Source organism: Xyrauchen texanus, chromosome 8 (genome assembly GCF_025860055.1).
Source record: "Xyrauchen texanus isolate HMW12.3.18 chromosome 8, RBS_HiC_50CHRs, whole genome shotgun sequence".
Taxonomy (NCBI): Eukaryota; Metazoa; Chordata; class Actinopteri; order Cypriniformes; family Catostomidae; genus Xyrauchen; species Xyrauchen texanus.
Genome location: NC_068283.1, coordinates 18413835 through 18438997, shown reverse-complemented (window position 1 = coordinate 18438997; position 25163 = coordinate 18413835). Strand labels below are relative to the sequence as shown.

The 25163-nt window shown below is 37.9% G+C and overlaps 1 protein-coding gene and 1 pseudogene across 1 annotated transcript; one reads left to right on the top strand and one right to left on the bottom strand.

The window, feature by feature from the left end:
* Nucleotides 1-6179: 6179 nt before the first annotated feature.
* Nucleotides 6180-9649, top strand: LOC127648107 (actin-related protein 2/3 complex subunit 1B-like; annotated as a pseudogene).
* A 1968-nt stretch (nt 9650-11617) lies between these two features.
* LOC127648017 (WD repeat domain phosphoinositide-interacting protein 2) lies at nt 11618-22149 on the bottom strand. Its single transcript, XM_052132576.1, has 12 exons — nt 21918-22149; nt 20819-20901; nt 19478-19647; nt 19288-19384; nt 18967-19064; nt 18774-18866; nt 18283-18353; nt 18055-18162; nt 17690-17854; nt 17453-17560; nt 15232-15329; nt 11618-15125 (listed from the first exon to the last, which is right to left on the bottom strand). Exons 1-12 carry the CDS (start codon nt 21989-21991, stop codon nt 15013-15015), a joined length of 1278 nt encoding a protein of 425 aa, XP_051988536.1. The 5' UTR covers nt 21992-22149; the 3' UTR covers nt 11618-15012.
* Between the last annotated feature and the right edge of the window lie 3014 nt (nt 22150-25163).

Sequence of the window (25163 nt, the reverse complement as noted above, 5' to 3'; positions counted from 1 at the left end):
AGTCTTAATCTGTTTGAATGAACGTCTGTGTGTCTGAGATTGAGTGATTGTCTTTTAAGCATGTTAACAGGAAAGGTTTGGCTTGCAAATTCTTTGACAGATGAATTAGTGCAACAATACAAACAGCTTTACAGTCAATTGTGGACTGTATAGCTGTATTTTAAAGGTGTTTTCCCCAGTAAATCGTGAACATTTTAAAAAGTAGCTTGTTCAAAGCATTTTGCTTATGTCAGGGACCGCTGACCCAGCTGTATAGATGAAGGGTTTTTAAAAAGAACATGCGTTAAACATGCCACAGATAAGAATGCGAAGGGGAGTTGAGTTGAAAACCCTCCTCACCAGTAGACAGCCGCCCACACAGACTTTTTTTTGAGAGCGAGAGAGAAAAACGACAAAGGAAATACTTAAGTTCTTTCAGAACAAATCTCAGTTTTTTTATGGTTTCCTGGGTAAGTAGAATAACATATGGTTTTGTTTAGCTGAATTTGGAAGATCTATATCCTTTTCTTTCTTTTTTTTTTTCCTTGGCTTTGGAGCAGGCTGTAGTCTTGGAATGCTTGTGTTGGTGCAACCCATAACATGCACATGCAGAATATCATCTAGAAAGTTTTTTCTGGATTTCTAAAGAGTTGAGGCTGAATGTAAAACAATTAATATGTATGAGACACCTTTTGCAGTATCACTGCTGCAAAGTCTCTCAGCTGAGAGGACTGTTTTGTGTTTTATGGAAAGAATGAGATGAGTGAGGTGTTTTCATGTGTTTTTCTTGTAAAGTGGTCAAAAGAACAACTGGCTTAGTCACGTTTCTGGCTCATCTGGTTTTAGTTTACTTCAAACAATAAGAAAGATTTGCTGTCTTAAAGACAAAACCATTGCTTATACATGAATGTTCTGTATATTATATTGGCCTTCATATAGTCAAAATTGTAAAAGAATATAATCAAGAAATCTATTAGGAAGTCCTAACACTTTTTGGTATGTCTGCGGAAGTGAATAAGTTGCATGCACTCATATTGCAGTAGTTTTAGGTAACATTTGCATTTAGTTTTGAATTTTTAAAAGTTGCAGAAGAAACACCCATGGCTTTTCAGTTTTCCGCTTGAACCTATCAGCTGCCATGCCTGGAACAAGGACCAAACTCTTAAGTTCTCATAGTTACAGTGTATCTTGGTCTTTGGGTTGGTTCCCAGTCAGTAAGGCTAAAGATATCCTTCAGCAACTGAACTGTCTATTGACGGGAGCATCATTTCTGACTATAGAAATAACAACAAACCTTTCTTATACAAAACAGTAATTGGACCATGAGTCCTCTTGAGTATTTACTGATTTTGCATTGAACATCAGTCTTAAGAAAATCAGAAATGATGGCATGGATTTATGCAATGACAGAATGAATTATGCAATAGCACATATCCAATATTCTGAAAATAGTTTCTCACAAAGATTGTGTTATGTCATGTCTTATCAGCCATTCACCTTGAATTGTAACTTATGCTATTGTTTTAAACTTTCTTTTATTATCATTTTTGAACTTCCATACAGTAAAGCACTAGAAAGTATTCACAGCGCTGAACTTTTTCCACATTTTGTTATATTACAGCCTTATTCCAAAATAGATTAAATTAATTTTCCTCAAAATTCTACAAACAATACCCCATAATGACAACGTGAAAGAAGTTTGTTTGAAATCTTTGCAAATTTATTAAAAATGGAAAAAAATAAATAAATAAATCAAGTCTGGGCTCTGGGTGGGCCACTCAAGGACATTCACAGAGTTGTCCCGTAGCCAATCCTTTGTTATCTTGGCTGTGTGCTTAGGGTCGTTGTGCTGTTGGAAGATAAACCTTTGCCCCAGTGAACTCTGGAGCAGGTTTTCATCAAGGATGTCTCTGTACATTGCTGCATTCATCTTTCCCTCGATCCTGATTAGTCTCCCAGTTCCTGCCACTGAAAAAAGTGGGCAGTCTTGTGCCTACAAGCCTGATTGGTGGAGTGCTGCAGAGATGGTTGTTCTTCTGGAAGGTTCTCCTCTCTCCACAGAGAAATGATGGAGCTCTGTCAGAGTGACCATCGGGTTCTTGGTCACCTCCCTGACTAAGGACCTTCTTCCCGATCGCTCAGTTTGGCCGGTCGGCCAGCTCTAGGAAGAGTCCTGGTGGTGCCAAACTTCCATTTATGGATGATGGGGTCACTGTGCTCATTGGGATCTTCAATTCTGCAGACATTTTTCTGTACCCTTCCCCAGATCTGTGCCTCAATACAATCCTGTCTCGGAGGTCTACAGACAATTCCTTGGACTTCATGGCTTGGTTTGTGCTCTGACATGCACTGTTAACTGTGGGACCTTATATAGACAGGTGTGTGCCTTTCCAAATCATGTCCAATCTACTGAATTTACCACTGGTGGACTCCAATCAAGTTGTAGATACATCTCAAGCATGATCAGTGGAAACAGGATGCACCTGAGCTGAATTTTGAGTGTCATGGCAAAGGCTGTGTTTACTTATATAGACTATATAGATTTTTTTTGTTTTTATTTTTAATAAATTTGCAAAGATTTCAAACAAACTTCTTTCACATTGTCATTATGGGATATTGTTTGTAGAATTTTGAGGAAAATAATTAATTTAATAAATTTTGGAATGAGGCTGTAACATCACAAAATGTGGAAAAAGTGAAGCGCTGTGAATACTTTGGATAAAAAGCGTCTGCCAAAATGCATAAATATTTTCCGGATGCGCTGTATTTCCCCTGAGTGCCAGTCAGGCTGCTGCTGAAAAGTGTGCAAAACTGCTTACAAAAAGCTAAACCAGTTTAGGAACAGAGGGCCCTTTGTTTTAAGTGTAATTAATCAAGAATTTCTAAACAGGTTGTCTTAAAAGCAGAAGAAAATAAAATGTCAAAGCTGTATCTTGACATTGCTGCTGCCCTGCTTTCCATGCTGAAGAGAGAAGCAGTAATGACTAATTCCCCCAGACTTCCTGTTTGACCATGGATGGTGCTTTGTTGTTGATGTGGTACTTCTTAAGCATACTGCAGAGCAACAGCAAGGAAACTAGACGGCTGAGAGTGACTTTCAAGTTTAACTGCTGCTATAAAACCATGAATGTTTTTTAGCTCACCTTTGAAAAAGTGTGGGAGCACATCTGAGGTAGCAGAAAATAAACGATAAGTCAGAATAAAGTCAGAATTGTATTATTAGGGGTTCATGCCTAAAGGGCTGGAAACCCTGTTTTTGTCAGGATTTTTAGGGGGAAGCTGCTCGAACCCTATTGCAATAAAAAAAAAAAGGTCACTTAGGTAGGCTATGCTGTGTGAGGTCACAGGTCAGGCAAGAGAGATAAATTGGTCATGAAAAACAACAAAATGCGGTGTGCCCAATCTAGGAAGAAAAACAAATACAGCGTGTTTTATCTACTATAAAACGCCCTGTAATAACAGGCCTTTCAATATTAATAGCCTGTGAATTGACACATTGGTAAACAGCCTGTAATTCAGCACTTCTCAGCTATGTTGGGTAACAAAATACCGTGCTGCTGTGTTCACTCCACAAATCTACATAAGGTTTGAGTTGGGCTCTCTGCATCATTATTCAAAACTGTTTGGATCTATATGGCCAAAATAAGTTCAAAAATGCAATAAAATGATCGCTAACAAGCATGACTATACTAACATCCCATGTATAACTGCCTTTACATGCTACTAGATTGTTTTCCGATCTATGACCCTGCTCGATTTAAACATGGACCTTATTTGCCTGCACATGACAAATATTGGTGCAATAAATATGAACTTTATATGATATGCAAATCTATTTCCTTTTTTTATTTGAGCACTTGGGATTTTCATCATGCACGACTATTTATCAAAACAGAAAATGTCAGATATGTTTTACTGTGCGGCTTGCTGAAAGGCGAGCACAGAAACTATGCACCCCTTTTTTCTACACATTTTTGTTTACTGTTTTTGCTTGAAAAAACTGTAACAGTAACTCTGTGCAGTACAGTGAGGTAATGATTTATGTCTATGTACAGCCTATAGGTGGGGCAGAGATCTTGCTCTTAACGCTCATTTTCTTTCTCTTTTTTTACGTTATTCAACTCCAACTCATGCTTCAAACACAAATGCGATGACACAATATTCGGTGATCTTGCATTTTTCCACCAAGGAGAACCTCTAAGAATAGAATGATTTTATTATTTTAAATAAGGACACTTAACCACGGAATGTTGATTTGTTGACGATCAAAATCGAAATAAAATATAGCTTTACAATTTTAAGTGTTATTAAACATTTTAAGTGTTATTGACATTTAGGCTTTTAACATTAACCCTGTTCTCATATGGACTAAATGAACCCAGCTCTCTATTCCTGCCTCTATCTGTCAGTGGATCACCAGCTTTCTGACAGACAGGCAGCAGCTAGTGAGAATGGAGAAATTCACTTCTAGCACGTGTCAATCAGCACTGGTGCCCCCGTGGATGTGTGATCTCCCCACTACTCTTCTTTCTGTACACAAATGACTGCACCACCAAGGACCCCTCTGTTAAGCTCCTGAAGTTCACAGATGATACTGCTGTCATCGGCCTCATCCAGGATGATGATGAGCCTACATACAGAAGGGAGGTTGAACAGCTGGCCGTTTGGTGCAGTTAAAACATCCTAGAGCTGAACAAGCTCAAAACAGTGGAGACGACAGTGGACTTTAGGAGGAACACCCCAACATTGACCCCACTTACCATTCTGAATAGCAATGTGGCCGCAGTGGAGTCATTCAGGTTCCTGGGCACTACCATCTCACAGGACCTGAAGTGGGAGACCCACATAGACTCAATTTTGAAAAAAGCCTATCAGAGGTTGTGCTACCTTCGCCAGTTGAGTAAGTTCAACCTGCCATAGGCGCTGCTGATACAGTTCTACGCAGCAGTCATTGAGTCTGTCCTTTGCACTTCTATAACTGTCTGGTTTGGTTCAGCTACCAAGTCAGACATCAGAAGATTTCAAAGTATAGTTCGGATTGCTGAGAGGATTACTGGCACTCCCCTACCCACCCTGCTAGAACTGTATACATCCAGAGTGACAGAAAGGGCTGGAAAAATCACACTTGACCCCATTTACCCAGCACACTTTTCAAACTGTTGCCCTCTGACAAACGCTACAGAGCACTTAACACCAGAACCGCCAGGCACAGGAACAGTTTTTTTTCCCTCAGACTATCCACCTCATGAACAGTTAAAACTACTCCCAAATACTTTCCTATTGTCAATACAACCATGTGCATTTGCACTGGAAGCTTCTGTCATCATGACAAATTAATTGTGTGTGTAAGCATACGTGGCAATAAAGCTCATTCTGATTCTGATTCTTATTTGAGCTTGACAGAAACGTCAATGACCAGCATGCGGTATCGGATTTGGATCAGGCTTGTCGGACCAATACCCAATCCGGGTAAAAACATCAGTATCGCACCCAATACTGATCCAGGTATCGGATCGGTACCTCCCCTGAAAATACCCTTTAAAAAAAAACTGTGCTTGATGGAAAACAAGTGCAAATTAGCTAAGGCAGGTGTAATGTGATCTTTCCTCATAGATCTTGTAAGCACTCTGACTGCAGCGTTTTGTACCAGTTGCAGCTTATCTATACAATTCTTTGGCAAGCCACTATAAAGTGCATTACAATAGTCCATGCAAAATAAAATAAAAGCATGAATTAATTTCTTAGCATTATCAAAGGGTCAAATTCCTCTGAATATTTCTCAGATGATATAAGCAGTAATAAAATGCATGTGAGATTTAAAACTCTGTTTACTATCTTGAATGACACCAAGGTTCCTCACTTCTGTCTTCTACTGTAGAGCAGGTGCAGTTTCAGTTCTCTCATTTTTTGTTCTCTTGTAGAAAAAAAACAACGTCCAAGTATCTTCAAGTAACGTTTACCACAAACCTTAATTTACTTATAAATACAAAACCCCATTGGAAAATCCAAAGCAAACCCACAGCTCTAAAAGGCTAATTCTCTTTCTGGGTTTTGGACTATAATCTGAACAGCTCTAGTGAGGTATCATTCATGTCTAAAACACAAATGCAATACTAATTGTGAAGCTTGCCTTAGAAAGCACCACTAATTAACCTTGAATAAACAAGAACTAACTGATAAAATATTTAGGCAGTTATCCCATGCATCAAGCCAAAGTATTTTGGTCATACGCTTGTCTTTGGTTGAATATTTTATACCTTGGCTTCTTGTCTCCTTCACAAATTGCACTTTGTCCTAATAACCATGAAGTCCACATCTAAAAGACAGGAAACAACTGGAACAAAAGTAATGGGCTGAAGGAGCACAAATGGCAGGTAACAGGAACAGTATGTTTAGAAGGTTCATCTGACCTACATAGTCAAAGAACATTAATATGAGCAACACCATCTCATCCAAGCCATTTCCTCATCAACCAGGCGTTGACTTGGCCTCAGAGAGCAATCACATTGTCACCTAGGGCACAGACCGTAACACCTACGTCTGGACCCAGAAAGGAGATGTATGGAAGCCCACCCTAGTCATTCTCAGGATCAATCGTGCTGCCCGCTGTGTGAAGTGGTCTTCCAAAGAAAACAAGTTTGCTGTGGGCAGTGGCTCACGTTTTATCTCAGTGTGCTATTTTTAGCAGAAAAATGAGTTTTAAGCCAGATAAATTAATACTGAATTTGAGGCTCTTCTGGCAGAGCAGAACTGATGTTGGATAATCTACTTAAAAGGCAGATGGGCACTCTCTTACTTTTAAATGACACAGATTAAAGCAGTGTTTTGAATAATAGGGCTTTATCTGTGCATGATAGAGATACTGTCTATGTTCATGAGGGACATGCACACATTAAATCATATGATGCAATGACACTACATTAGTGGTTCTCAACTGATGGGTCACATCCTAAAAATGGATCGCAGATCTGTTCTGAGAAATGAACATAGAAAAATGGTGCTATATGCAACTTATAAAATGCAATTACCTGCATAATCATGTGAAGTTAGGATAGCAAACTAAAAGGCTTATCAACTTTTAAATGGGAAGAAAAAATGCTTCTCATATCTTTGACTTTGAGGACATATTTATTTATTTTGGTGCCATGTTAGGTCACCACTTGATGTCCAGTGTAAAATCTGGGTCCTGAATCAAAACCAGTATACAAAGACTGACGGCACTACATGTTGTAATGATCCCACCATTATGTAATGACATTTTCTCTTCTGTTACTGGACAGAAAATGTTTAGTTATTTTAAATAATTTATTATTTTCTGATACAACGTTTTATTGTTAGCCCAATGTTAGCTGGGATAGGCTCCAGCCCCCCGCGACCCTGTACACAGGATAAGCGGTTGACGATGGATGGATGGATGGAACGTTTTATTGTGCGTGTTTCTAAGACGCTTAAGACTCAAAACTGTTTCGCATTCCCACTGGTGGGTGTGCAAGCACATTAAGAAGCCCATCCATTCCACTATTCTGTGCTTGAACTGGCACACCAATAATGTCCTGCTGGCAGCTGGATCATGTGACTTTAAATGCAGGTTAGATTTAATTTGAACCACATCTTTGTATATAGAATTTGCAAATTTGTGCATTCTATAAAGTTACTCATCTTCTATCCAGAATATCTGGTATCCAGGATATTTTCTGCTTACAAAAAGGAGGTAGAAGAGAAGCCTACTCTAACTGCATGGGGGCCATTTGGAGAGGTCATGTTTAAATTGACTGGAACTTCAGGCTGGGTACATGGGGTCTGTTTCTCGGACAGTGGGAATCAAGTTGCCTAGGCCAGCCATGACAGCACTGTAGCTGTGGCCAAGGGAGGAAAGAAGGCTGAATGAGTTTTCAAATGAGTTTTCAAATCACGTTTTAGTATTGTAAGGTGTTTTTGCACCTTCGGGCTGAACGGTTCTTGTTGTGGAACCATTCTGTACCTATCTGGGCTTGTTGACACAGTACAGAACAGTTATCTGTCCTGAGTACATTTATCGAACTTTGCTGAGTTTCAAGCTAGTGTTTATGTCGAAATCTGACTACCTGCCAGATTCTGACTATGTTACCTAATTGGACCTTGTCCCTAAAGTCCACCCATACACCCACCACTGACCTCATTGACCCCTGCCCTTGAAGCCCATCCCTATGCCTACCCCTAAACATAAGGATACTAGCGAGTCAAAATTCAGCACTACCATGGGAACAGTTTGTAATCGAACCATTTGAACAGTGATGAAGTGGAAATGCTACTGGAACTATTACTCTCCATGCTCAACCATTTGGGCAGATGGTGGAAAAGAGCTGTTAGAGTGTGCTAGGGTAGGAGGCAAATAATTTTTTATTTGTTTTTTCAACATCAAGATTTTAGGTGAAAACTATGAATTCATAAGTGTAATTGCATATAATAGGGGCATATAATATCTGGTCATTCCTTTCTTTAAATTTTTTAATAATTTAGAGCTTTTTTTTATTATTATTTTACAGTTTTAAGGTTGACAGCAGCTAAGCAATGATTATAATTTTTTTTACAATAGTCTAGCATTTCAGGTAACAATCTTCAGTGGCAAGTATCAGTGTATCATAAATAAAACGCTACATTTGTCACATTGTATGTACGCAGCAGTGGATTTCAGGCATTAATCAAACGCTCTCACCTAAAACCAGTGTTTACCAACCACTGTGCCACACCTGAAAGATTGTCAGGTGTGCCGTGGGAAATTATCAAATTATTTTGTGGAATTATCAAATTCCACAAAATATATAAATGCATGATAAAAAAATATATTTCATGGATCCAAACTGATTGTGAAGAGCAATGATTAATGTGCAGATGTGAGTGATAAATACACTTTAAGGGTCTTTCACATAATTCGCGTCAGTGCTGCAGATTACATTGAAGTCTATGAAGTGACGTCACTTCACACCAAAGTGTTTTTCACACACACGATTTGCTTCACCAACAATATCTTTGAGCGTACTAAGCAACACGATATATTTAAACATTTCCAAATTTGTAAAGATACTTTGAATATCTCATAATTACTTTTAATTAAATATTACCTTATCGTTTACGAATATCAGAAACCCCAGTTATTGAACTAATTTAATTCTCCATGAAAACACTTAGACCTAAACATAAACGAGTCATTTTATTACTTTCTGGTATCAAAGCAACATCAAGCAATTTTTCTCTCTTCCAAATACATATTTTCAGTGTTTATTGTGCACAACTCCTGCTTCTTTTTTTTTTTACAGCAAACTCGTAAATTCGCCCCTCTGTGAGGCTTTCTACAACTCTTGTCATGTGGAGGACAATGCGGTGCTTGACGCTGAGTTCAGCCTTAAGAACTAAATTAAAACTGCCACGAGAAGTCATCTGTCCGAGGCAAAGACACAAAATCTAATGACAACCGCCTCAGCATCAGCCTCCCTTGATTACGCAAAGTCGATGCGGACCAGGAGGAAGGTTTGAGTTGTCGAATGAGTTCTATGGAATGATATTCCGGACATTATTCAAAAGGAATTGCATGTCCGGAATATCATTCCATACTATGGAATGATATTCCGGACATTATTCAAAAGGAATTGCAAATACAATTCCAACTCAAATGGAATACTAATTCCCTTAGTATTTCCATTGATGCCTTACACGGAAACCTGTCAATCAGGGTCAAGGGTGGGATTATGGTATGGGGCGTGTTTGTCTTGGGAAGTGACATCACTCACAGTCTATCAGGATTAATAATTAGCACTGCACTTTATTCATCTATAATCTCACACTGGACTGTCAACATATTCTCCTCAATATACTACTTCATAGATATATATATATATATATCACTGATGTGCGGTCTGGGTAGGCAAACTAGGCACTGCCTACCCTGCCAAAATTCAAAAATAAAATGTTTATTAAATAATAAACTTGTATTTGTATTTTTACTTTTTATTCTTGTGATTTATATATGCAATATGTGTGTTATTCCAATTGTTTAGACGTTATGATGACAAATGTAGCAGTTACGCATAATCAACTAAAAACAAATGGTAGAATAAGCAGTGCTTTTACGGTCCATTCATTGCAGACGACAAGCGGAAAACCCATGTTACGCATGCGCACTTCGATCCTGTATTCTTTAACATGTACGGCAAAAAGCACAAATCTGCTGTGCCTTTTGACGTAAATATGTTATGCCCGTAATCATCTCCGTTACGTATCAGACATGGACCAATTAAAATCGAGATATTCCTGGACATTTGCGTAGCTAACGTCATTAAACCACAGCTAGCGTACATGCCTAATCCCCGCCAAATTCAAAATCAAAATGACAGCACCGGCCGTAATCACGGAATTAAGAAATTTTTCCAAGCTCGATTTTAATTCCAAATATGAGTTAATTGCAAGAGGGAGGTCTACGCCAGCCTTAGATGGACTAGTACAGCAAAAGGGCCCAAAAATTATCCGATAATTTCAAACTGATTGGTATGTAAGAAAAGATTGGCTATGTGGCTGTGCGCTTGTGTGTGTGTGTGTGCGTGAGAGAGAGAGAGAGAGAGAGAGAGAGAGAGAGAGTACACTATATACATCCTGATTTGTACATTTCTTGATATGCCGCGCTTGTGCATAACGTTCACTGTTATTACGTATTATTAGCTTAAACAATAAATCAGGTAATCTGGCTTTCATAACTCAGTGCCTAGCCTCTTTAAGACATCACCATGACGTCACTGATTTATATATATATATATATATATATATATATATATATATATATATATATATATATATATTTCATATACTCCTACTTATTGTATTGTATATTGTGTGTATTGTTTACAGTACATTGTATATAAATATTGTGTTGTGTAAGTATGTGTACGTTTGATTTGTAAATTGTGTTGTGTAAGTATGTGTACATTTGATTTGTAAATTGTGTTGTGTAAGTATGTGTACATTTGATTTGTAAATTGTTTTGTGTATGTGTACATTTGATTTGTAAATTGTGTTGTGTAAGTATGTTGTTTACTGTAATTGGTATATGTCTCGTCACTGTCATGACTGCTATGTTGCTCGGAACTGCACACAAGAATTTCACCTACTGTTGCACTTGTGTACATGGTAGTGTGACAATAAAGTGATTTGATTTGATTTGATTTGATTTGATAAACCGGCGTCTGTTCAGGGCATCACCTCTTGACCGTCGACTGTGAGTGACGTCACTTCCCAAGACAAACACGCTCCATAGCATAATCCCACCCTTGACCCTGATTGACAGGTTTCTGTGTAAGGCATCGAAATGGAAATACTAAGGGAATTAGTATTCCATTTGAGTATTAGAAAATCAGTTATTTTGAATTCTTATAATAAAGGTGGCTTAAATTTCATTGATTTTGATTCTCTTAACAATACCTTAAAAATGAATTGGCTTAAACGTTTCCTTCACAATCAATCTTCTATTTGGAGTATAATCCCAAGATATATTTTTCTCAATTAGGAGGTATACATTTTCTTTTAATGTGCAATTATTCAATTAGTAAACTTCCTGTCAAACTTTCCAATTATCATCAGCAGATGCTTATGGCTTGGAAACTTATTTACAAGCATAATTTCTCGCCACACAATTTTTTAATTTGGAACAACTGTAATATTCTTCATAAGAGGAAATCTTTATTTCTTGAAAACTGGTTCAATAATGGGGTGATATTAGTAAACCAGCTATTTGATAGTGAAGGTAATTTATTTAATTATTCTGATTTTGTTTCAGGATACCAATTCCCAGTATCTAGTTAAGAATTTAATATAGTTTTCAAGGCCATCTCTTTGGAAATCTGTATGCTGTTTAGAAACAATAATAGTGCTACAGTGACTTCTGTTTCTCCCCTAGCCCTGAATCTACTGTGGTTGGTTCTATTTGTTTTTCAATACATAAATCCAATTATAAAATTAGGTCATTATTTTTGGACCCTGTTACTTCAATTCCTTCCTCCATTTCTTATTGGAATAACCTTTTTGATGATATTAAATGGTCATATGTTTGGTCACTTCCTCAGAAATTCTTTCTAACTAATAAAGTTAAAGAAATATCCTATAAAATTATTCATAGATTTTATCCAGTTAAATACTTTTTTAAAGAAATGTAGAAATGATATTGATACTTCCTGCTCTTTTTGTGAAGCCTCCTCTGAAAGTGTTGATCATTTGTTTTGGGAATGTTTTTTTACTCGGTCTTTCTGGAACAATATTGGTGCTCTGATTGTCCAAAAGGTTTTATGTAACTTTTCTTTATCATATAGACACATTCTTTTTGGGTTTTATGTTAAAGACAAGAATCTAATTAATGCATGTTTTTGTATAAACCTTCTTTTATATATTGGAAAGTTTCATATCCATAAATGTAAATATATGAAAAGTAAACCCCACTTTAGCTTTTTCAAAGAAGAATTGAAGATGTATTTAAATACAATTTCAACTTCTGTTAACAAGAAAGCAATGAAAACATCCAGAATTAGTGCCATGTTTAATATTCTCTCTTAATGTTTTTTCTTTTGTGCCCTCTTCTTCTTTTTTTCTTTTCTTTCTTCTCTTACTCTCTTTTCTTTTTAGACTATTGTTGAATATATTTAAATTTCTTTCACATTTCCTCTCTTAATGTATTCTGAACCATAATTTCTCTTTTGTTTTGAAAGATTGTTTATATTTCTTGTATGTATGGTCTTGCTCTGTTTGTTAATATTGCAAGAAAAAAAAAAAAAGAAAAGAATTAGTATTCCATTTGAGTTTTGGCTGGCTACATACACGACACTGAGAAAGTGAAAAAGCAGACGTGGTAATTGAAATTGCTATTTAAATATGACAGGGCCAAAACTCGTAAGATATGGGAAACAAAGTTGCAAACGGACTTTGCTTTTCCATTTGAAATCTGGCAGTCACTGTGCGTTCGCTTAAACGAAAATGCAAACCGTAATGCGCGATTTGTAATTGCGTTTGGATTATGTCACATTTTATGCGTCCACAAATTGAAAACGCAATTGCAAATACAATTTGCAATTCCTTTTGAATAATGTCCGGAATATCATTCCATAGAGTTCTGTTGTTCATATTTTAATCGTATTTGTTTTTTGTAATATTGCGTTGTTCATATGTTCAGTTGTTTTAGCGGCCTCCTCTGTCAGGTTTTTTTTTTGCGTAGCCGAATTTCAAACATTAGGCCTACAAGTAAACACGCTACTAACAAAGACAGAAAACATGGACAAGTTCTTGAAAAGGAACAATACAGACAATGGTTAGCCTATGTAGGATAGTGGGGTGTCGTAGAAATTTGTAGTCGTAAAAAGTGTGCCATGTTAGTAGAAATGTTGGGAAACACTGGGGTAAACGGTCCTCTCTTCTTTTGTTTTCATACCCTATATTTTGATCAAAAACGATATAAGGATGCTGATAAGCATTTGGAAACGGGTTCTGGATGAACCAAGAGCTGTTTGTTGATCCATTTTATGAATTTATATGCTGGTCATAGACTGCTTTTCTGTTTTTAATTACTACAGATGCCTTGCCTTGAACCTCAATACTGCTGTTGAAACTAATAAATATGATGTACAGCATTCTGAATGTTTTTCTATGATAAATGTCAATGCTATGCAATCTTTTTAATATTTATGAGATCTGGGACACAACAATGGATATTGTCTACTGGATGAACTGAACAATTAGTACACCACACTAAATGTAATTAAAACAAATTAAAAATATATGCTGAAACTGACTTATATAGACGTTTAAACATTTTCAACAGAGGATTGATTTAATCTTTATATGGAACAATTTACATTTTTCTTTTTACAAAAATTATTAGAAAATATATTAAAGTGGCCTTGAGGCATTAGAGGTCATTGGATGATGAGAACACAACTAGCCGGATTTATTATGTTGACCTTTGTTGATATGCAACATCAAAAATGCTGAAGATAAATAAACCATGCATAAAAATAGTGCCTTAAAAGCTCCATCTAAGAATTTGGGCAGTATCTCATTATATTGCATTTTTCCACGCTGCGCTAATTTGGGCACACTGGCTAGCATTATGTATTGTTAATATTTGTCACATTCATAAGCCCTGGTCCATTAATTTCTCATAAGAACTCAGGAATCCTGGATATCACGCCATACTTTTGATCTGTTCTGATTAAACTGCCAGACTGTGTGACCTGGGCTGCAGCCATGTTTGTTTAACAGACTGTAGTCTACAAGGATGTCTGTGGGAACATTTGTAAGCTCATACCATCCTGCTTACAATATTTTCCTTTCCACTGTCACAAGACAGAGAACACAACCTTGCACTGAAAAATGTAACCTATGTCTTTTAGAAATATATATTATTGTTTTCCTTTTGCAAAAAGAGAAGCCTCTTAGTGTTAACTTTGTGTGACCTCACCTAAAATAATCCTGTTATTTCATGAGCAATCATCTGCCACACATGTTGACGATTCGTATGGGACTTCACAAAGCAGACATTGCACAGTTATGTGGTGATGTGGCAGGCAATGCAAGCCAGTTAGCTTTCAATCACATTGTAAAAAGACACAAATACCAAAGTTCAAGTGAAGAAATGGCCAGCAAACACATCAGAACCATCAACATGAAAGCTAAGTTTTTCTAGAATGTCTATTCTTGGCACATGTACATGCAAAGTTAAGAGACGTGACACCTGCAACTCAGATTTCATATTTTGGTCTGAATTAAGGACATATTTGGGCATTAAAAAAAAAAACGAAATTCACCAGATTCTATTAAGCCACAAGTGTGGGGGAAGGAAAAAAACTATATGCAACAACAGACAGAGTAAGGCTACAGCTAGGCTTGCTTTAAAATTATCTCTCTTTTAATCCCTGCTATATCATGTCACATATGTCCATAGCAGTACACCTGGAGGATAGCCCCCTCCGCAAAGTCACTCAGTCGACACCATCATCTGGTCAGGGCGTGACTATCAGAGGCTCAGTCTGTTTCCAGGATTAAGGGAGGCTGCTCATTCTCTTCGTCCAGGTGCAGTGTGTTCATGTCATCCTCCACTCCAGCACCCCCTACAGCCCCCTGATCCTCACTGTAACCTGAGCCAATGAAAACCAGAAGGCCTTGAGCAACATTTGAGAACTCTCTTTTTTAGATTCTTTTGCCCTCCACTTTCCTTATATTTAATAGAAACTGAAAACTTACCCTTGGCAACAGCAGCACTGTAGGTCTGTGCCACAAGTGGTCGGTCATGTGATGTCTGTTCAAGAATTTCATTTGCTGGCTCTGCACTTCCATCTAACCTAATGTAGGAGCATATTAATGTTATCAAAACAAGAATCATACATAGTGACAACAGACTAATGCTAGAAAATGTAACCAATTTCATATATTGATGACATCTATTTGACGTCCTCACGCAAAGCGACAAAAATAAGCGCCAATCAGAGCATCTCATGTTTCAGAGTTCCCACTTTTTTTAACCAATGAATTTCTGACTTTTCCAGGTTTTTTAGGATTACTGGATAAAGATTTTCAAAAATAATGTTGATTAGGACTGATTTGCAAATTAATCATTATGACCGATTTGTGGTCAAAAAAAATAAATAAAAAAAAGAACAATTCACTGACAAATTGTACATCATTATGGCTTGTCAGAAAGTTATGCTCTACACAAAAGCAATATCTACCCATCTATTATTCGATAACTAGAATACATACATTCACCTACCACTTTATTAGGTACACCTGCACACCTACTTAATCGTGATTATCTAATCAGTCAATCGTGAGGCAGCAGTGCACTGCATAAAATCATGCAGACACAGGTGAGGGGCTTCAGTTAATGTTCACATGAACCATCAAAATGGAGGAAAATGTGGTCTCAGTGATTAGGACTGTTCGCGCTGACAAAAAAGGCTACGGTAACTCAGATAACCCATCTGTACAATTGTAGTGAGCAGAATAGCATCTCAGAATACACAACACATCAAACCTCGAGGCGGATGTGCTACAACAGCAGAAGACCCCGTCAGGTTCCTCAGCTTTCTATTCTTGGCTGACAGCAGTGAAACCCGACATGGTCTTCTACTGTTGTAGCCCATCTGCTTCAAGGTTTGCAGTTACAGAAATACTCAAACCAGCCCACCTGGCACCAACAATCATGACACTGTTTTTATTTTAGACCATAATAACTTTTAAAATAAAGTAACACGTTGCTTTTGTACACCTCTACTGTTTCTGTATTGTGAGAAATCAGGAGTAAGTGCGCAAACTTCGGGGATGAGATATAGAGCAGACAAGTCACTTCTATTTAAATGTATAGGAGAAATTAGAACACCCAACCAAGAAGCTCTAGCACCCAACAGTCAATGGATGTAGAAAGGAAGTGCCGCCTTGCAGATAAACGCAACGTTCTACATGGTTTGTGTTCAATGAGAAAATGTCTTAAGTTTCTAAAAATATTCTACATTTTTGTTCTATAATAAATAAGTAGTTTGATTCATGAAACTAACCATTTTTATGACATTTTGCTAGCATTAAAAAGTATTCCATTCAAGTTGTATCAACATGTGCCTTTGAAGTTGTGGCATCTGTATGCACCGTGGATAAACTTAAAAAGTGTGCACTGAGATTACTTGTGAAAATATTTATTTATTTATTTATCAGACTTAATCCTTGAACATGTTAGGCTGGCATTCCCCATTGAATTTTATCCTGACTTTTGAAAAACATCTCAAGTTGACTCTGGCATTGTTGATGGGCACAGCACATGATGACATATCATATTTGCAGGTTCAAGTGTTGGACTTTGCTGCTTTAGGTAAGACAGTGGATATACTTCATTATTCATATTGGCTGACATGTTGATGATTCTTTATTATATATATGAGGTGAAGATATATTTTCTAATTATCTGAATGTTTTCTGTGTTGTTTTGACATGAGTGTTGTACAGTAGCTAGCATGACCTGTAATGTCTCTTGTATGCAATGCATTGCTAATTTTTATGGAATGCATAGCAGAAGAGAAAAGGTCTGTGAGAAAAAAGTTATGCAATAGTAATGGAAAAGTAATGTTACACTTTACTTTCCATGAAAAATTACTTTTTAGTTACTTTACTTGTTACTTTTAATTTAAGGAGTGACGCAATATTCTAACGAGTTACTTTGAAAATTAACGTTACCCAACACTGTTCACCACAGACTTTTCCATGGCTTTTTAAATATATTAAAGAGATTGCACTACAAACAGTATATTTCTTGCATATTAAATGTTTAAGAGCTGACCATAACTAGACATAACAAAATTATGTATCATTTAATTAGTATATATCTTTTTCCATGACCATGGGAAACTATCTTTAATGAAAAAGAGGCTCAGACTAATGGTATGATAGATTTTAACATGGCAACAGTGGATCTCACTTATGTTGTTTCATTAGTGTGCACTCTCCTCCTTCCTGTGGGTCCAGATTGTACAGATAAAGATAACCATCCGCTGCAGCCACCAGAAGGCGTGGGATCTTTTGGATTCTAGAAAATCAGAGCAATCACAAGCAAAATAATCAGATATACATCCACTCTGATAGCAACTCTAGGATACAGAAACCATATCTATTTTGAAAAAACCTGCAGTGGGATCATTTAGAATTGTTTGCTCACATGGCCAAAGCGCAGATGTTCTTGTGACCTGAAAAGGGCAATCTGACTGTAGCGAATGCCCTTCCTTGAGTGAACATCTCTGTCACATGTGCAGGCAGATATGTTGTGGAGGCCATCAATACTTTCCCAAAGTATCCCGTCCAAGTAGTGGGTTCCTCTTGAGGCCTATGATGGCAAAAGTGAGTTTGAAATCACGATAATATTCCAAAAAACGAAAATGAAACAAAGCTATGCTCCGAATAGTTAGGCTTGTTAGTGTAGCTTAAAGATCTGTTATCAGAAGAGGCCTTGTTCATGTTGAAACAAGACTTTAAATCATCAAGCTTTGAAAAACCACCCATTTTAGTGGGATTTGTTACACTAACTTCTCTCGCTGCGTCTCCAACTTAAAAATATGAACCGTCTCCGTGTTGCTTGAGGCAGATAGATAGAGTCCCTCCATACTGAATGCGAGAGAGCAGATGCTTACACATCTGTCAGAAAAAATAATGTAATGAGTATTGTTTACACGTTGTGTGCTTAAGGTACATTTATAACTCTGGCTATTTTAATCAAAACAACTAGACAGAATCTACAGTAATATAATTAACTACCTCTTTACTCCCCTCCTAAACTCAAACAGCTTTTGGCCCTCTGGAATGGAGAACACTCTGATTACGGTGCCCTAAAAAATAGTACCAAGAGAACAAGGTTTGAACAATTGTTGCAACACCCTAAATCAATTATTAATCCATGATTTAGCACCTTAAAATGTTTAAAATGTATTTTACATTTAAAAATGGGTACAGTCACATGGTGTAACCGCCTCGTAGTCGTGATTAGTGGTATCTCGCTCTCAATGGGGTGAGTGGTAAGTTGTGCATGGATCGCAGAAAATAGCATGAGCCTCCACATGCTGGGAGTCTCTGTGGTGTCATGCACAGTAAGCCATGTGATAAGATGTATGGATTGACAGTCTCAGATGCGGAGGCAACTGAGACTTGTCCTACGCCACCCGGATTGAGGCGAGTAACCGCCCCACCACGAGAACCTACTAAATAGTGGGAATTGGATATTCCAAATTGGGAGAAAAGTTTATGCTTACCTTCTCAGAGGCTGTGGCCAATTTAGTGCCGCTTGCATCAAATGCCAGTGCTGCTAGTGGGCTATCATGGGCAGGGATCATGTTTGCTGCCCTCTGAGGAGGAATATTACACACATACACATTAACTTTCTCACTTCAACACCATTCCTAAAAAACATAATTATGGCAAAAAGTAAAGCTAAACAGTACATACCAGGTTGACCGTGTCAAAAACTTGTACTTCCCCAATTGTTGCACTTCCCGGATAGGCCAAGTAGCAGTTATCATTACATATTGACAGGGAACACAGTCCTATAAACATTAAATAACATAATGATAAAAATAACTGTATGTATCTGTACGACCTGTTACCTACCATATAACTAATAACAACAGGATAATTATTTACGAGTTCCCACATCACTTCTAAACCTTTGCTTTCAGTTCCCCAAACATAAATAGACCACTACAACAGTTGAAAAAAGTACCTCTACCATCTGTTTCTACACAAAAAAAGTCTGGCAAGAAAACCAACCTGAAGGATTTGGAGGGGTCTCTCGAATGGTATGTAGTACTTTCATATCCCTAATGTTGTGGATATAGAGTGACTCCTCTAAACACACTATCAGTCTCTGCGAAAATAAAATAGTCGTGCAACATTCTTAGACAATAAACTAAACACAATGGAGTAACCATGAGTCACAGAACACACATAACTGACTCACCTGTCTGTTTAGTTTCACAGCCAGTATAGTGTTTGAGTAACTGTAGTTGCATATCTCAGTCCCTTTCTTGAAATGACAGACTTTCAGTTTCCTAGGTGCCTTAAGGCTGACAATAGCGACAAGGCTGCTGGAGAACAGTCTCTCCACAATGCACACATCTTCAGTGTCAGCTGAGCAGAAATGCAAGGGAATAAAATGTTTTTCATACTAGAATGATAAAGGTACCAACTAATGTCATGCAAGCATTTATAATGGATTTCAGTGGCATAGTAAATGGCATAACTAACAACTTCCACAACACTTTTAGACCTCTCTCACCAATTTTTTGTTTAATATCACACAATAAGGTATGAACGTAGTCAAGGCTAAAGGGCTTTCTTGGACACAATTTTCAGTGGAGTGCCTGCAACCACTTTAACTGTGACTATATTGACATAATATTATAGAATGCCCCCTTGAGTGCATTTTGCTTTTATTAAAGCTACTACCATACATCATTTTAATTAAAGGTGCACTTAGTAATTTTTTTTTTCTTTAAAAAGGTTGTACTCCTTAAGAAAATAATTGTAATTTTGAAACATATGTATAAAAATCAAGAGCACTCACATGAGACGAGGACTAGCCATATCAGTAACCTTATAAAGCTGTTTTTTTTTTTTGTTTTGTTTTTTTTAGATGGAGGGGGTCCCCTCACGGGGCAGCCATGTTTGGATCACATGACCAGCTGAATACTAATAACAATCTCAGTAACCACCCTGTTATTGAACATGTTCACTCATTCAATTATTCATGGCTGACTGTGAATAGTGAATTTCTACAATGGCATCAATAAATGAAAATAATGTAATTGAATGATGCTGCATCCATGCACCTAGGTGTCAGTGTAAGTCCAAAACTACATGCATAGCAATTTCTGGGAGCACTTAAGCAAATTAATTTAGTGCCATTCTTCCACTATAGCCCCACTCAAAATAAAAATACTGTCTTATACACAGTAGCAAAGTAAACAGGTGTTTTGTATCATACATGTTACTATATTGTGTACATTAGCACAACCAGAATGATGAATTGTCCATTAAGCATCAAAGACAAGAACTTCTTCCAAAAGGACCCTCAGTGCCCCCCAAATAAAAAACATGCCCCACACACTCTTTTCAAATCGCTCCTATGTCCCCGATTATCTCTGTGTTCCAGAGAGAGCAGAAGGACATTATCAACAACTTCCATGAACTGAAACCAGACCAAACAGTCCCACACTAGATTTTATGTACATATTTACATGTGGTTAAGTATAGGCTTCTTAAAAGATGGTTCAACATTAATACAAAAATAATTACTTACTACATTCATATATATGTTCCAATTTGTCGACAGATGACAAGGAGAAAAACTTGTACCCAGACTTGGTGCCAACAGCTAAGGATCTGGAAGGAAGAGGTAACAGTAATGTAAAGCTACTGTAAGTAATTAAACAAATCTGCTGCTCTGCGGGCTTCTAGCTTGCATGATGTCTGCAATGGGTTGTTAACATGACATGAACTGTGTGAAAAGGGATTTTGCAATACTGGTGGTGTAATGTGTCATGCTTGAACTTAAAAGGGTAGATGAGCACGAGACATTAAACTATTTAGACTAAACTATATAAACTGTTGAAATGTAGTAGCTGTTATTGTTTATAAAACACTGGCAGTGTGAAGTGAGGCAGCAGAAAAACAAGCAATGGAATCCAAACAACAAGCATAGGCTAACTCAACTTTATGTCGCTGCTTGCTTAAAAACAAAACAAAGATTTCAAAAAATTGTCTTAAACAGTCTTTTAAGACAGATCAAATAGAAAAAGTTCAAACAAAACTAAATTTAAAGTCATTGGTTACTTTGGAGTATGGCTGACAATTGAGGCACTTTGGTGTTGTCGAGCTACTTCAACAATTCGATTAACACACTGCTAACAGCCCCATTTAACGCCTGTTAAACAGACATCCAACCGAATTTTTAAATTCACTACAAAAAGTCACATTATTACACACTTCAAAAGAACAAGTAAATTAGCATGTGTGCTAGTGCTAAATGGCTCCTATGCTTGTTATTTCAAATGGTCAGAATTAGGACTGATTTGAATAAGACAATAACTATTTTAAAACAGCAAAATGAATTGTCTGAAAGGCGAATATCGAATACATTTTAGAATATAAACTGTGTGTGTGTGTGTGTGTATTAGCTGGTTAGCACGTTTTTATATCCCATCCACACTACAACGGCACAACGCGACAAATCTAAAGCGACGCAATTATAAACAGCGAAGCACACGGCTGCAGTGTATATTTAAAACAGATTCGTTTACTATAATGGAAGCGATCTGCTGCTATTGTGTGGCGCATTTGCAGTGCAGATGGGCTGTTAGGCCAGCAGCAATATGATTGTTCGTGTGGTGCTCTCTCACGTGTTATCCTGATTAAAGTTGGCGAAGAGCAGCTGGCTGCAGCCGGCCTCTCCGCTCTGACTGGCCAGGTTCATGGGCTCGACACCATTTACAGATCAAGTCGAACTGAAAAGAGGCTCAGACGTTAACTAAATCAGTGAGATCTAGGGTCGCCTCACGATACCATGAGTTCCACCCTTGTTCCAATGAGTGTTGTTGTTTTTCTCTTGCCACTGTTTCTTCCTACGCATGCGCAGTGGCTGCGGCACGCGCCAGCGTCGAATTAATTAAAGGGAAAGGAGCACTTTTGCCTACTTCAATGGAAATGAGTTTGCCCTGCATAACGTACAAGAAGAATAGACAGTACGAACTGAAAATGACCTTCGCTTATAGGCCTTTTCAGAGCAGTGCACAGCATCTTGTGGGACCAACACCATGAGGCAACAAATCACTTTCACATACTTTCTGCTTCACTGTACGTCTATGAATGGAATGACTTTCCCGACACAATCCATGCAGCAGACTCCCTTTGCACTCAATCATGACTAGCCTATTACTTTTCTGATAGGATTGAAACTTTGCATTGCAGCGCTTATTGTGTTACTGTCTCCTTAAGATGAATCGCTTTTGTAGTATCCTTCCTCATTTTGTAAGTCGCCTTGGAGAAAAGCGTCTGGCAAATGAATAAATGTAAATGTAACGAAAACGAGGCTGTGAGTATCCCTTTAATGCACACCCTAATGGAAAATCCAGCTGAAGCTGGTAGATGTGTTTTGGAACATGGTTGCTGGTTTCTAGCTGATCCAAGCTGGTCATGAGCTGGTCCAAGTTGGTTATGAGCTGGTCCAAGCAGGGATACCAGCTACCAGCTTGTCATTCCAACTCAAGGTGGTCAAGCTGGTTTTTGGTAGAGGTAGCTGGTCGACCAGCTAAGGACTAGCTTGGACCAGCTCACAACCAGCTTGGTCCAGCTCACGACCAGCTAAGGACCAGCTTGGACCAGCTCATGATCAACTTGGACCAGTAAAGGACCAGCTTAGACCAGCTCATGATCAACTTGGACCAGCTCATGACCAGCTTGGACCAGCTCATGATCAGCTTGGACCAGTAAAGAACCAGCTTGGACCAGCTACCATGTTCCAAAACACAGTTACCAGTTTAAGATGGATTGTTCTGCGGGGCATTTTAATCAAGTCACATCTACTTTTCACAACACGTGTTGTCTGGAGGTTTTTGTGTACTGAAAAGTTTTGGACCAGCTCACAACCAGCTTGGTCCAGCTCACGACCAGCTAAGGACCAGCTTGGACCAGCTCATGATCAACTTGGACCAGTAAAGGACCAGCTTAGACCAGCTCATGATCAACTTGGACCAGCTCATGACCAGCTTGGACCAGCTCATGATCAGCTTGGACCAGTAAAGAACCAGCTTGGACCAGCTACCATGTTCCAAAACACAGTTACCAGTTTAAGATGGATTGTTCTGCGGGGCATTTTAATCAAGTCACATCTACTTTTCACAACACGTGTTGTCTGGAGGTTTTTGTGTACTGAAAAGTTTTGGAATGATTTTATTTCAATATTTAATTAGTTGAACTATCTTCCCCAATTTAAACAAGAGTACAACCCACTGATTGTGCTTCGATCCCTCACTAATTTTCTTTCCCATCAAAATTAAAGTTGCACTTAGTAGATTTTTCTTTAAAAAAAAGTTTCTCTTAAAAAAATGTATTGCAATTTTGAAACCCACGAATGACAACTCATATGACACCAGTCAGTAATGTTATAAAAGTAATTTTATTGTAAGTGTCCTGCCACTGGGGCTGCCATGTTAGAATTACATGACCAGCCATCAGGCGATAGACCTTACTCACTGCAGCGATCTTTGATTTTTGACAGGAGTGACAATGAGGCAGTGAGAGAAAGACATGCAGTCTCATCAATGGGCTGAACTGCATTTTGGAGTGTCTTTGAATCATTCCATGGACAAAGCATTGAAAAATATTTTCCAAGAACATTCAATGGACAAAAAAATCCAGACAACATGAGTTATTGAAAATCAGATCTAGGAGCTTAATACAGCTTTATATCATCTGTGCCATTGAAGAGATGGTAGATCTATCCCTCACAGTCTCATTTTAATTCCCATTAAAAAATCAAAGATGGAGCAACACTGAATAATAGGTCTATTCTATACGTTTAATCTCAGTAACCACCCTGTTGTTGGATACTTTTACTCATGGATTGAATTAGTCAAATCATGGCTTACTGTGAATGGTGAATTTCTCCAATGGCATTGATAACTGAAAACTTTTGTGTTTGAATCAGTAGCGTATAGGCAGAAACTTTTGGGTGGGTGGGCCAAGAGGAATTATTGATTGCATGGGATTTGTAAACTTTTTATTTATTTTATGTTTTTTGTAAGTTTTTGATGTTTAGCTCATTTTGTTCAGGATTTAGGACATTTAGCTACTTAAGTTTGTCTACTTTAAGAATACTAAAAGATCAATCAACAATAGTTGTGTTTATGTGCATTAAGAGATAATCAGGTATATGTACTGAATACATATATAATCAGGTATATGTGTTGTGTACTGAAAAGTTTAGGAATGATTTTATCTAAATATTCTGACCATGACCAGGGGCGAATTTAATCATGGGTGACATGGGCAGCCACCTGAGGCGGCATCTTGCCGGGGCGGAACGAGGCGCCTATACGTCTACTGCACAATACGGGATGCCCGTCAACTGAATGTGCGTCTCATCAGCACATCTGATGTTTCATCTTAAACAGCTTTGTTAAAATGAAAGCGATTTAGTTTTTTTTTGTTTTTTAGCTGCTGTTGTCTTAAAAGCTTTAACGATGACATTATCCAGCCCAACTGCCTCTGACATTAGCGGTTCATGGTTCAAGGCCTCCAAGCTTTTGGCTTTTGGTGGAACATGGGCATTATGAAAATGATTGTGTGCGGGCCTGAATGCCCATGGGTAGCAGCAGCCCACCCGTGCCTAAGCCAGTGGTTTGAATGATGCTGCAACCACACTAGAGGTGCACACCTTAAAATACATGACTAATAGGACAGTATTTAGATAAAGTTGTTTAGCTCATGGGGGCAATGGTATTGAGGAAACACTTGTCATTTTCCCCAGTGCCCTGCTGGTACTGACTCCATATTCCACATGGGATGAGCGGAGGTTTCTGCTCGATTATAACGTTAATAAGCACCCATACAGAAATCTGAGATATGACCATGTAAAATATAATATA